Source organism: Bacillus rossius, assembly GCF_032445375.1.
Source record: "Bacillus rossius redtenbacheri isolate Brsri chromosome 9 unlocalized genomic scaffold, Brsri_v3 Brsri_v3_scf9_1, whole genome shotgun sequence".
Classification (NCBI taxonomy): Eukaryota; Metazoa; Arthropoda; class Insecta; order Phasmatodea; family Bacillidae; genus Bacillus; species Bacillus rossius.
This window is the reverse complement of record NW_026962012.1, coordinates 12927886-12942442: the sequence shown is the minus strand read 5'-3', so window position 1 is coordinate 12942442 and position 14557 is coordinate 12927886. Positions and strand designations below refer to the sequence as shown.

General features: G+C 34.7%; 1 protein-coding gene across 2 annotated transcripts in view; it reads left to right on the top strand.

Moving 5' to 3' along the window:
- Positions 1-14298, top strand: part of LOC134542691 (protein bicaudal C) — an 84632-nt gene extending 70334 nt beyond the window's left edge. Inside the window, exons 13-16 of one of the 2 annotated variants that reach the window (XM_063387157.1) lie at positions 933-1060; positions 2443-2641; positions 8785-8904; positions 11481-14298. In XM_063387157.1, the coding sequence (XP_063243227.1) occupies positions 933-1060; positions 2443-2641; positions 8785-8904; positions 11481-11602 (569 nt within the window). In that variant the 3' untranslated portion in view covers positions 11603-14298. Of the gene's footprint in view, positions 1-932; positions 1061-2442; positions 2678-8784; positions 8905-11480 lie in introns of both variants that reach the window. The other variant, XM_063387156.1, reaches the window with a different exon arrangement.
- The last annotated feature ends 259 nt before the right edge of the window (positions 14299-14557 follow it).

Here is a 14557-nt window from a genome sequence, read left to right as displayed (position 1 = left end):
GTCCCGTACTCAATAGCCATTTTTGCACTATAGCCAGACATCCTTGTTCGTTTGTCTCTTGGATACATCTTGTCTTTCTGAGGCAATTTTATTGCCCATGATTTAGCACCAAAGATTTTCATGTTTGCAAGGTCCACTTTCCCAAGAAAATGTTGTGCAGGGATTGTTCTAAAGTGCTGTATTCGGGGAACAATTGAGTTTGTATGCTGCAGTGCGTATGGCTTCGCCCTACAGATGTTTTGATAGCTTTGTTTTAACAAACATTGACTTCACTTTGTCAAGTAGTGTCTTATTCATTTTCTCACTAACACCAATTGTTTTAATTTTAATTTATTTATGTATATTCTAACTGGTCACCTTTCTTGGAACAAAATTATATGAATTTTGTTGAAGAAAACTCCCCCCCCCCCCCCCCCCCCCCCTCTTCCCATTCTCATATCTTATAAGACTAGCAAAATCTGTTCCAAACTGGGAGTCCATTTGTTTAAAGTAATTGATTACATTTTTTTCAGCCTCTGCTTTAGTCTTGGGCAAATACACAACACAGAAAGAAATATGAGAAATCATCTATGATTGTCTGGTAGTATCTCTCATATTTACTTGAAGTGAGATAGTACCCCTTACATCTTTATTTAGTAGCTCTCCAATACTCTTTAAGATCTTGGGGAAGTATTTATTGGAAATAGGCTTTTCAGGTAAATACGGTTGAAATAGGAGTGCATCAACAGTTTTACTCTTGCAATTCTATGCCACTTTTCATACTAGCTGGGAACTCTGAATATTATATTTTTATGTTCAAACAACAGATATTGAAACAGTGAAAGAAGTACGCATGGCACGGAAGCTTCGTGCAGGAGTGCAACATGTGTAACCTGTGCTGGGGCCAGTGCAGTGTTGTGTGGAGGCTGGACTGTGTGTGTGCGTGTTGGCAGCGATGCAGGGCAAGCCCCAGAGAGGGGAGGCTCGGGTCCCGACCTCTGCCTGGGCCGGCTGTGGGCTCAGCCAGTCCACCCCGCCCGCCGCACAGCGCTGCCGCACCCAGCTGTTCTCGTCGCAGAATGCAAGTACACACGGAGCAGCTTGCTCTGGTTCAAGTCCTCGGTCCATCCTTCCTGACACCAGTTTCACACTGTTTCACCTTAAACAAAAGCTGGATTTTGTTCTTCCAATAGTCCGTGGAAGATTTTCTCGAACAGTGAATCTGTTTCACCTTCAGTAATAAAGCACCAATCAAGCCATCACATTGAGATTCTTTCGAGTATATTTCGACCTTGGCCGTCAGGTCGCATATTACTGGGCTGGCAAAGTTTTTAGTTTGTTTAAGAGTTGTTATCATTATTTTGGTTTTAATTTCAGCACAGTGTTTCCTGTTTTTAGTCTGTATATTTCCATAATGATTCTTTGGTAAAAGTTTTGTATAGTGTATTCAAGCCTATCCCTTGATCCTAATACCATGATCCTGAATACATTGATCGTGTGGTACATGATGCTTGCTGTTTTAATTTTAAAAATTGTGATGTAACAATGAACTATGATCATATTATCAGATTAAATGAAAATCCGAAAATGAATTTTTTTACTTCCTAACATTGATGTATTGTAATATTTTTGTTATGTCTAGGATCTTTCGACATATTAAATTAAATTGGCAAGCATCATGCCCAACAAGATCAATCATACATAATCAAGGGATAAACTTGGATATGTGATATGGAACCATTACCGATTTGTTTTTCAGAAGACCAACATTCCTCTTGTTTAGATTAGTTCATTACAACTTGTTTTAAATACCATTGTATTTTAGCATGAGATAGTTTGCCTGGACAGACCAATCTTAAGAAATAGGCAGTTTATGCAAGTTGTTTAGTAAAATCTTTGGTCCTGACATTGAAGGCTTATTTGCCAATAGAACTGTCAAAAAAGTGTCATAGTGGATGCAGTGCGCTTATTTTTAAAGTTATAAAACCTCAAAGCATTTTCACTTTTTAAGTTCAATATAATTCATGGTTGGTGCACTAATATGTATTACATTAATACAAACTTTATATTTAATATTTTTAACAAAGGCAGTTGTCTGTCGAGGTGCCATTTGTAAATAATGAATTGCAAATCAGCATATTTTGACCCTGTGCCCAGATCATGAAAATCTTCATCTAATGACATAAGCATACGACATGACCAAGGACTGTTTTGAGGTGTTCTCGATGCTGTTGGCCCTTGCAGCGAGAGCTCAAGTGATGGTGATTTAGGTGTCAAATATACTCTTTTTTGTCAACTTTACTTTTACACTATTGTAGTAGAAATGCAGGTTGTTTAGGGCTTAAAAAGAGTTTTTTTTGTATGGAAAAGGGGAAAAAAATATGAAATATTTAATTTTCTGTTGTTGAACATCTTGATCACTGTTCGCCCAGAGCTGAAGTGTGTTGGTCTGGCGTGTCGCAGGGCAAGTACGGCGTGTGGGGGGCCAGCTGCTCGCCCGCGCCCCAGCCGGAGCTCCCGGACCTGAGCGGAGGCACGAGCAGTGCTGCCAACAGCAACTACCTGGACTTCGCCCCGTCCTCCGTGGTGGGCCGGGTGTTGGGGGCCCAGCCCTCCAGCCTCGCCGCCTACCTCGCCTCCATCGGCCTCGACAAGTACACGTGTGAGTCCCGTGGCCTGCGAGGGACGCAACGTCTAGGTCATTTGGGTCGTTTTTTAAACTATGAAAATCACATGATGATACAACACAAATTGAAGTTGTAAAACATTAGAAAACAGTCTTCGCATTCTTTTATTATTCATGTTCATCATTTATAAACACATGATACTGTCAATTTAAATTAAATTTTATGTTTCTTTCACTGTGGGAAAGTTTAAAAAAAATGAAAATGTAATATTTTTACCAAAAACATTTTTGGCCTTTTATGCACAAAAAGTGTGTATCTTTAAAAGTTTTCAGGACACTTGACTCAAAATATGGAGGATGAAAACGCAAGTCGAAACCCAAGAATTTGAAAAGTCAGCCATTGCATGCACTGCAGTTTTGTTTTTCTTGCTAAATGCTTTTCTTGCTTAAATGTTTTGACTTACATAAACAATAGACGAGTTTCAACAGCTGCCATTTTCAATTACAAAACATTATAAGACGTTGAGTCGAATTACTTTTATATATACTGCCGGCTGTACAGATTCACAAAATTTGACGATATGCCGATACAACTGTTGCCGATTCACCGATTCCAAACCAATACAGTAGAAAACACATTTTGTTAAAAAAATTTCATAATTTTATTAGACTACCAGGTATCCAAAATAATTCATTATAAGAAGAGCATGCAATGCAAATGCATTTATAAATGGAACATAACCTCTCTTTTTTAAACTTATTTTTTAACTTGTTTCCTCTTTGTTCACGACAGTTGCTTATTAAAATATGAATTTACTAATGGAATCGTTTCTGACAATATTCTTCTGCTGCTAACCAACCTTTCACTTCCAGTATTATTTATCTAATTTTCCAGAAGCCACTACACATTCTTTCAATATGTATTTGTTATATGTGAAAAATTTTTTAGTGGGATTCTAATTCTTACTATTTGAATTCAATATTAGTATTTGAGAATAATTTGAAATTTTTATTCATTTTCGCCTAGGGCGCCCATTTACCTTGCACTGAATTTTTAAGGCTTTACCTACCAAAAGTCTTGCTTCGCAAGAAGAAAGATCCACTTCCACTGACGGTTATAGCAGGCAAATCAGCGAAACTACTAGAGTTAAAAAACCTTAACGGCAACTCACTTTCTGTGTATTATAAGAATCAAAAAAGAGCTTGTATGGAACGTGTCTTGTTCAAGGAATTATTTGAATACCTACTTGTCCCAAAAGTGACTTTGTTCAATAGAAAAAATTGATTGCCTAATTGTGCTCTGCTGTTTATAGACAATGCTCTGTCCCATCCAGAAGAAATGAAACTTGTTTATGGAGACATCAAAGCAGTTTTTCTGCCTCCCAATGTAACTTCAGTTTTTCAGCCTATGGACCAGGGTGTGTTGTAGGCCATTAAACAAAAATACGGAAAATTGCTGCTTCGCACCATGCTTGAAGAGGATGAAAATAAACTCTCAAACCTGCTTAAGAAAATTACAATAAGAGATGTGGTTTACTGGGTGGCTGAAGCATGGGATAACACCACTAAGGTCACATTAAAAAAAATCATGGAAAAATCTCAGGCCTACATTGGAATTTTTTGAAACAACTTTTACACCTGTAAAAGACTGTGACCTTCTTCCACTAGTAAAGAAAATACCTGGCTGTGAAGATGCAGAAGAAAGCTATGTTGAGGAGTGGACTGCTGTTGACGACAAAGGCCACTAAAAGTATGGAGACAAAGACATTGTAGCAATAGTGCAGGGCTCAGGGCTCATCAGCTCAGATTGACTCTGAGGAAAGCGAGGAGGAGGTGGTGAACGCTCAAACTGAACTTGTATCACACACAGATACGGCAAATGCTCTTGACCTTGCCTTACAGCAAGCTTAAACACCAAATTAAATGTTCATATAGCGATGGCAGAACATTGCATCCTCAAGTTGATTCAATGCTCTTCTTCAGAAAAAAAAAATGTTGACTTCACTTCTTAAGTGTGTATAAATTACAGTGTTTTCTCGCATAATCGTCGCACATTTTATACCAAAATCAAATTTGAAAAGTAGTAGTGTGACGTTTTTGCTGGGAAAAAAAAAAATTTGTTAGGTAAAGTTATTCATAAAAACAAAACCCATTCATGGAAAGTACGTTTATTAAAAAAAAAAAGTGGAGTATACAATAGCACGCCAAACAATTTATATTAGTAAGTCCTCCAACAAAAACCTTTCTTTAACTTAAAACAGAAAAACAAAATCTGTGACCCGAACGCAAGCCACTTGAATCGGTGACGTGAACTAACGTGTAACTATTGTCATAGTACACACCACGAAAGAGTGCGGGCTATCAAATGTAGTTAACTCGGCACTTGACAGAGTGCGCGTTGCATGAATCGGCGAGATATCAATATTCGACTATGTGTGCGTGCTCTATACGGGAAGCAACGTAACCAAACATGAATGATGCCAACTAGCGTGGTTACGCAGACGAACAGTTAAGGTTATAACGTTTAAAAACGTCTCTAAAAGAAAATTTACACGTCAGACAACTTTGTATTTCTGTTAATTAATAAGTGGTAATGTCCGAATAAATATTAGATTTCTACTTTAAAATAAATTGTTTTATACGGAAAATATACCTACGCAAAGCGCTCGTAATCTAATAGCGGGACCAAAAATATCATGCAACGTTTACGCGAGATTTTATCCAAATTTTTACGCCCTAAAATATGGGTGCGACAATTATACGCATGCGACAATTATGCGATAAAACAAGGTAGTTTTTTTTTTTGTGTTTAGCAATGATAAAAATTCTACAGAATTGTATACATAAATAGAGCAGACATGTAAGTAACCAGCTTTCATTTCAATTTGGTTTCAGGCATTTTCATAAAGCTTAGGCTCTATGTACGTCTCTTTTTAACTTCGTGAAAAAAGTACATTTACTTTTTATACTAGAATGTCTTCTTAATTTCATTTCTCCTGTTTTTAAGTAAAATTGAACTCTATTCGGAATAGCGGGACTACTTTACAGTTTAAATAAAAGGTTAAATGTGAACTTGCAATGTGCAAAGAATTTTACATACATAAAATAAATACTGTAAGTAGGCTGATAATTTACAATGTTTAACATCAATGAAATCACACACACAATGCTTTTACCTAATAATGATGCAAATGCCAATATGGTAAAACACAAACTGGATAGTTTTTTGTGCGTTAGTCATACCCAGTTTCTTACGTTGATATGGCAGAATATATGAATTTTTTTCCCCAAAACCAATATGATCTTTACATCATTTAGAGATTTCATAAAACTTAAAAAAAAATCTGTATTTTTTTCTGTTTATTATTTATACCCAACATTGTAACTAGGGATGGGACGAATCCACATTTTGGTCGAATCCGAATCCTTGTTCGAATCCTCAGTGTTTGTCATCGAATCTCGAATCCCAGTCCCACACTAAACTTCACCACATGTTATTAAAAAAAATCACACATTTATTTTAAAAAATTACATAGGCCTATGTATTAAAAAAAATCACATGTGTATTTATAAAATTATAAAATAAGTGCATAGTGTATACACCTGATATAAAATAGAGACAAATAACCTCAAAAACCACACACGTAAGTTTGCATCTGTCTAATTCTCTGTTAAATTAATCCTTCCTATGTTTTCAATAAAATACGTTTGTATAACAGACACCATTTAAAAAAAGTTACGTTTTTTTCTGCAATGTTATATTATTGAAAGTTGGAAATGATAGAGTAGTTATGCTAATTGACAATGCAGCGTAGTTTATCTTATGTTTGTGCCATTTCCGTTACCTTTATAATATAGTTTAGGTATACCTACAATTTTCTAGAGCTGGACGAACCTCAGTTCTCTGGTTTCGAACCGAGCCGAACCGAACCTCATACAGAAATAATTGTTTTCAATTAAAATGAACCGATGACCAGCATTTTGGTCTTTAACTGAGTGGTGAGAAAGAAAGATTCTCCAGCCATATGTAAAATTAAAACATTATATAGCTTAGCTTATATATATACCAACTTTTAATTCGTGAAGAAGTTACATCTAAATTTCAAAAGACTATATTCCTTTTTAAGTGTACACTAACCTTCATTTAAAAAAAATATTATAAAGATGACGAACATTCAGCATAAGGCCACATAACATATTTTTGTGGTAGACATAAACTAACATTTTTAATAAGTAAAACTTTTTAATAGGACATCAAAAAAAGGCGAATGTGAATTAAGTTACCTATCTACATTACAAAACCCGCTGTCTGCAGTTGCTGTTTTCTTGGAAGAATGCTGCTCGTTAGAAGAAACTTTAGACGGTTTTTTTGGGGTGGTTCTGGGTCATCCGGGTCATCCGGGTCGTCATTATCTTTTCTCCATTTGGAAAACTTAAACGACGTTAGCCTGCTCATCGCAAATCACCTCAAGAACAATAATATTGTAAACGTAACGTAAAAAGTGTGGTTATATAAATTTGCGTCGTAAAAAAGAAAACACGAGAAATAATGATGACTGCCGCGACTACGCTAGTCAACTTAGTACCGTACTGTAACATTTACTGGACCAGTACTTTTAATACACAAGATTAAATTAATATTTTCATTACCTGACTGTTATAACCAAAAAGGCCAAAGAAAATAAATACATCCCAGTAATTTAAAATACGTAATTTATGTAATCATTTCCTACCGCATTTGTCTTGTGTTAACTTGATCACGTTAGTTTTGCCGAAATACGAGAGTTCTCGTACATGCGCTTTAGTTTAACGTATGGGCTACGCAATGTTTGGTGATTTTACAACACTTCTCGTATACGCACTATAGTTAAAGGTATAATATACAATACCTTTGGCATTTGTACGATAGTTTATATTACGTAGTACGACAAATGCATACAAAATTCTCTAAAGTAATCAAAAACAAAGCGCGCCCATATGAAAAAATGCTATGCGAGTTATGCGACGATTAATAATTTTATTTTTATTTTGTCTGCGCTTGAAACTGTTGAGGCGACGATTATGCGATAAAAGTCTGAATATTACAAGTAATAGAATTTTGTTGAGCTGTTTTGTGAATGGTCTCAAATGGGGGTTAGAAAATTAGAAAAACGTATTTTTTTTTTTAAACGATCGTTCGGTTTTTCGAATATATTTTAAGAGGTTTCGAACCGAACCGAACGTAAGGGTTCGGTTCGGTTCGAAATTTTCAAACTTCGCCCAGCACTATATTATCAATTACTACCTAAAACTCTTAAAAACCCACCTCGAATCCCACCTCGGATCCTACGAATCCTCGAATCCATAGGATTCGGTATATTCGACGAATCCAAGATTCGAAAATCCCATCCCTAATTGTAACCTACTGTTTTGGCTTGAAGATGTATTAATTTTGTTATGAAACAATACTTAACCCATTTTCTCCCCTTCAGGGATGCACTTATGTGAAATTAGACAAGTTTGTAGTTTGGGTAGTATTTTTATTATTTTAAATCAATTCAACTATGTAATGTATAAGTATTTTTTGCAGCATTTCCAATATCTTGCTTGATTTTCTTAGATGATTTTTTAAAATATTTTATCTAAACTTACCCCATTTCCTAACTTCCGGTTAAAGTTTGAAAACTGGAAAAATCACACTACGTAACTATTCATGTCTGTTATTCGTGCTCAGTTTCTAGTGATTTGCTCTAGTAGATTTAATAGTACACATTTTCTTCATAAAACCAATATTTCCTATTCTATCCCTTCAGGATTGAATTTTATAAAAATGGTAATAATATAACTCGGTGGTTACTGTTTTGTTTCTATTAATAACAAATATCTTAACTTTCACTTGATTAACTTTGGAGATGAGATTTTTTATCATAAAACCATGTTTACTCTTTCTCTCAAGAATGAAATTTCGTATAGATATTGCCTCAAGTTTAAATTAGCCAAGGACCTTGCATAAATAAAAAGGTTTCATATGAATTAATTCTGTAGTTTTTTTAGTGGTAATTTTTGAGCTCTAAATAATTGAAATGTCAGTTTCTTAGTTTATTTATAAATGCACGTATAAAGCAAGTATCTAAAATAATAATGTTGCAGGTACGAGAGCTAAGCATTTAAAAATACTTTCTTTATTTTTCCTTTTGCAGATTTGTTCGCCTCCCACGAAATAGACCTGGATGTGTTCAAGACCTTGACAGAGTCCGACTTGAGAGAGATCGGCGTGAACACTATGGGGGCCCGTCGCAAGATGCTCATAGCTATTACTAGTAAGAAATCTGTCAAGACTTTGTGATACTTGGCCACTTCTTATGAATTTTAAAATTAAGTAAAACCCTCTTAAGAAAATTTACTCCATATTAAGATTTAAAAATTTAGCACCTAGACCTATTAAAACATAAAATTTTACCTTTTTAATAAATGTTCCTTGTTAGTAAGTTTAAATTTTTAAGTACCTTGAGAAACTAGGTACTTAACATGGATTTACTGAAAGTTTAGTGTTATAAAAGTTTATTGCTGAAAACATTTTGACGTGATGAGTCCTTTGTGAAAGTGATAGCTTATGTCACACTTGTACAGCAACCTTGGTATAACAATTTAAGAGCAGTGTCAAGACATGTGCAGCGTGCTTCGGCTGCTGGTATGTAAATTCCCTCTTCTTTCCCCCCTTCTCCCTCTCTTCAGGGCCGCGGCACTGGCCGCCCTTAGCACTGGCCAGATGCTACTGCAAGTCTCCTATTGCCCGAGGTGAGACAGGCAGCGCCTCTTTCCCACCTTTCTTGGCCTACTCAGCATGGCACCGCACTTGCTACTTATTGGTCAGACTTATAAGTCAGACGTGCTCACCAGTCGTCTTGCGACTGGTTGCTGTCGCTGCCTGCTGCAGATTCGACCGAGGCAAACGTCTGTTTATGGACCCTTTATTTTTACTGTATCCGGCCAATTAACGAACTCACTATCTTGAAAGGTTAGTTCCTCTCAACCGTCTGTTTATGAACTTGTCCTTCTCTCCCTGTTTGGATATCTTTCTGCAGCATTGTAAGACCGGAAGATAGTTGCAAGCAGTTCTGCATCCAATTTGTTTTTTCTTCGTTCAGTTGGCATTACAGGGGCAGCTGTCTTTTGTCAATGGGACCAGTTTTGTATGTGTTGAGTACAAATAAATGGCCTTGCACTTGTAATAGTCTACCCTTGTCTTTTACCTAATGTAACTTTCACTAGCACTGCCCCTTGAATGAGACATAAAGCTTACTACAGTCAAACCTCTATCTATCGTTTTTCAGGGGACCAACAAAAAAATTCAGTAGATGCGGACATTCAATAGATGTGGACTTCACTCTTAAGAATTTTTAAAAAATAATATTTAACCTCATAATTAGTGTCAGAAATATGTCAGTTACTTGTCATTAAAGTTAAATCAGTTGAAAAATAAATAAAAATGGAAGTATTTTACTTAATTCAATTTACACTTGCAAAAAAAAAAAACATAAGCACAATAAATCTACATGGAAATAAAAGTCGTTTTCAATATCCTGAAGTCTGAAATATGTTTACTCATGTCATCAAATGTAGAGCTGTCCTGAAGAAGCCGATTTTGCCAATATTTAATTGAATCGGCATTTCTGCCGACTTCCGATACACTTGTTAATTTTCGGCCGATATTACTGAAAAACGAGAGAGACTGCCATAACCTAAAAATCCACGAGTACCCTTTTCAGTTTTCGTAGTAGTACTGCATTATTTCAGATCGCATTATTTCTTCGCAACATGTGCCAAACGTACATATAAAAATTTAACATCCTTTTTTTCAATAATGTTCTTTAATTTTAATATGTCATAAATAAATACATCACCGTCACGTCAAATAGACATCTCGGTTGTTACGGTAACTAGAGTGCAAATGTGGTAGCTTTCGTGCTTCTGTAGTAATTATGGTATCGACAAAGAATCTTTGGTTCTTTTTATAGTAATTATCTTAGGATAACAATTGGGTTTGTACTGTAGTTATGGTACATCATCCATATTTCTTCGTACGTTGTTGTTCATTTGTCTTTTCTTCATATTTACGTGTTCCATTACTTGGCTGCAGATTTAAGGTGATATTTACTACTGTACACTATTATTACTGTTTTTATGACGGTTTCTTTCTAAGAAATGGTTATTTCTGCAAAATCTTTATGGTTAAACGATCATCTATTATAATTTATAGTGACGGGACCACATATTTTGAACGATCAATGTGGACAAAACGATAATTCGAACATCGGTACAAGCGGACTTTTTTAGCCTTAGTTGTATGACAATTTTGCCGGGACCGTAGAAAGTATACGATAAACACGGACAATCGATACATGCGAGTTCGATAGATAGAGGTTTGACTGTAGTGCCTGTATTTTTCTTGGGTCTGGGGACGACTGGTTGTGTACCTTTTATCTGCTTTGAGCTTAAACCTTAAAGTTAATTCTAAAAAAAAAATAATTTGTAAGGAGTATTAAATTTATTTGGGCTGGCTAGATTCAGGTAGGTATGAACTTTATTTTATTCCATAGTTTTTTAAACCACCTTCCTAAAGATGAATAAATTTGAGGCAATTTGAAATTTTAATCACATGGGTTTGCAGTGTCTGTTCTCTCATTGGAGGGGCTCTATGCTGTTGCAGTTGATCTTTTGTCATCCATTTGCTAAAACTTGTTTATTCATAACTTCTTTTCTATTGGCCTCATTTAGCAATGTGTGGGTTTTTAAAATGGGGTGTTGGATGACAAAATCTAGGGAAATGTAGTTTTGACTAGTACATATGTACCACATACTTTCAGGTGCTTGTAGCCCCTGCCGTGTGTTCCAGACCTTAAACAGCAAGCGTCGCAGAGTCTGTTCAGTGGGAGCGCCGCGCCGGGCGCTGAACGCAAGACCAGGCAGTTCGACCTGCCTCCCGTGCGCAACAACGGCCAGCACGGTTGTTTGTGACACTTGACAGGTCTGATCTTCACAGCTGCATTGATGAACAAGCGAGTGGGATAAAACGGTTCCTTGAAATATTCATGTATACTCAGAGAAATTTATTTATATTCTAGTCATACAGAAATTATTTTTTATGCCTTTAAAGTTGATTTGTTGGATGAAATTCTGGCGAGTTCTGTTTCCCGAACTTCAATTATATTTGCTCAGTTTTACATTATACTGCAGAACCGCACCTTGCACCGTTCTTGAAAGGGTTTGTGTGGGCAGGATGACCAGAATTTTCACCCTACTTGACAGATTTCGTTGAAGATTATAGGCTTGTGAAAAATGTTATTTGAATTATTGCATTGAACAGAATCGCTACATATTTTCATTTTGTGCTTTATACTGACTGTGATCACACACTTCTGCTGGATTGCCATTGGTTCTTGGCAAACTATTCCATATTTTTTACCTTCTGTCTCTTTAAGGCTCAGTGTTCATGCACAAAATGAAGTTGTGTAGCCTGCCCCAGGAGCTTTTCAAATGCTGAAGGGCATATTTAATCATGTTGCTAGAAATTTGTTTTAGTTTATATGGTGGAAGACTTTGTTTTAATATCATGTTTCTAGTATTTTATGTGATTTTGTAAACTTATCATGTGAACCAAATAATTATATTGTGGATTTTTTATAATTACTGTTTTGATGTAACTGCTTGAGGTTTACTTTTAATTGTGTAGATCTTAATTTGCAGGCTTCATGAAGATAATTATGTAATCAAATATTATTCCATTTATTCCAATTTTAAAAAATGGTAAACTTGGCAGTAATTTTTTTGTATATTTTTAACACCACATAAGCATCAGTTTAAAAAGGAAACCTTAAGCAAGTGCTTTGTTGGCTGGTTAAATTCATGTTTTTGTCAGTTATTTTCTAATTTCAATCTTTAATTCAATATTTTCTATAAATTAATTTTAACATAATTACTCTGTTTTGAAACTGTCTTAATATTGTACTACTTATATCAGTCTAACTCAACCACCAAAAGATTTTTAGGAGTTTGTTAAAAACTAATTTTTCCTGCAGGAATTTTTACTTAAATTATTTAAGGCTCTAAATGTGAATTAAGAGAGCATTGTGTATGTGTGTATTATTTTTAATTATCATTTCTGTTTACATATGTGATTAATGATATTCTTTGTTTTTGTATTGTCATTTAAATTATTTACAATTTCACCTGTCATTTGCATTGTAAACATTTACTGTAAGACTGATAAAATGTGTTTAGAGTGTGTATTTTAATACTGTCAAAAAATTTTGAATTCTAAAGATTACTTATGTTACTAAGGACCTATGGTTAAGGTTATTTATGTATTATGTATGCAGTCAGACAAAATATATTTGTGAATTATTATTATTCAAAATGTAAAGTTTAACTATTGAAATGTTCTAAACTTATCATACAAGTTTTCAGTATGTTTTACATGCACATATGTTAAAACTCTTGTGAACATTTAATATTTTACTTAAATCAAAATCCATATTAATGATTGAAATGAATACTTGTATTGTTCAGAATGGTTGCTAAATATTGTGAGAGCTGTTAACTAAGTATTTTAAATTTTTGTACTAAAAATATTGGATAAGCTGAGAAAAATTACAAGATCAAAATTGTATGTAAGTACTGTATATTTATAATTGCTACTGTATATCAGTGTCTATTTTAAACAAAAACTTAATTTATTGTGTGCAAAAGTTTTATGTGACTAATAATATTTTTCGTAAAAAAAAAGTACCAGTAAGCAGTTTGTGCCAAACATGCTCTAGTGTATAATGTAAATTATTCTTTACTGATCTCATTTATTGTTACTAGATTAATGTTGGTATTTCAAGACTGAATAAATATAATTTACCAAGGGAGATTGTTTCATGGTTCGTACCCTCTTGAGTAATCAAAAATTAAGGATTTTTTAAGGAACCCTTTACTACCATTAGTAATGGTAAATGACAATGATAAATAGTCCATATACAAAAAATTATTACATTGGTTGTTTAAATTTTTACAGATAAGCCACTATCCTCCAGAAATATCTCTTGGAACACATCGAACCCAAGCAGTGTATCTGAAATGTATAACCATACCATTTACAATTACTTTGTAAGTTCAAAGTAAGACAATAAAATACACTTTTAGTTAAAAAATGAGATAAAAACTTTGAAAAACTAATTCAGAACTTTTTTTATTTAAAAAATATCACGTGGCCTGAAATTTGTCAATTGCACAATACACAATGTATTTAACATTGCTAGTTTCAGAATATTCATTTTATCAGTATGTTGTTTAAAGTACTGTAGTAGATTAAACTACAGTAGTAGATTAAACTACAGTAGAATCTCGTTATAGCGAGCACGGTAATAGCGAGAACATGGCTATAACGAGGTCTTTTTGAGGAATTTACGGCGTGATCGCTTGAAGCGCGCTTTGGTTATTTGTCTGCTTTATCTCCACCCCTCTCGCTCGCCATTAGACATCTTGCCGTTGACGCCTGTCACATTCTTCAGCCGTGCAGTCGCCACCTAAGTGCGTGGCTTTAAAAATAGAATCCCGTCCTTTCTTTATTTTATCAAACTTCCGTTAGTTATCTGTGCCTACGACTTCAGTCACAGCATCACTGGCTGGCTTCAAGGCCAAGGTATGCTCGAGTCGAATAAACCAAGCCTTTGAATATACATATACTTGTACGCATTTATTATTTAGAAAATAGACAAAATCTATTTTTTCCCGCCATTAAACATAACAATGTGCACTTTTTTTTAATATAAATGCTCTTAATTAATTTGTTGCGACATTTTCATTAACGAATAATAACATTGTTTATATCTATGTTAGGCCAAAAAAGTCAGAGCCGTCTTTATACTTGTTGCTAATTGATCGCGTTAATAATACACAAATATTTATAAACTTGTTTGGAATTATTTC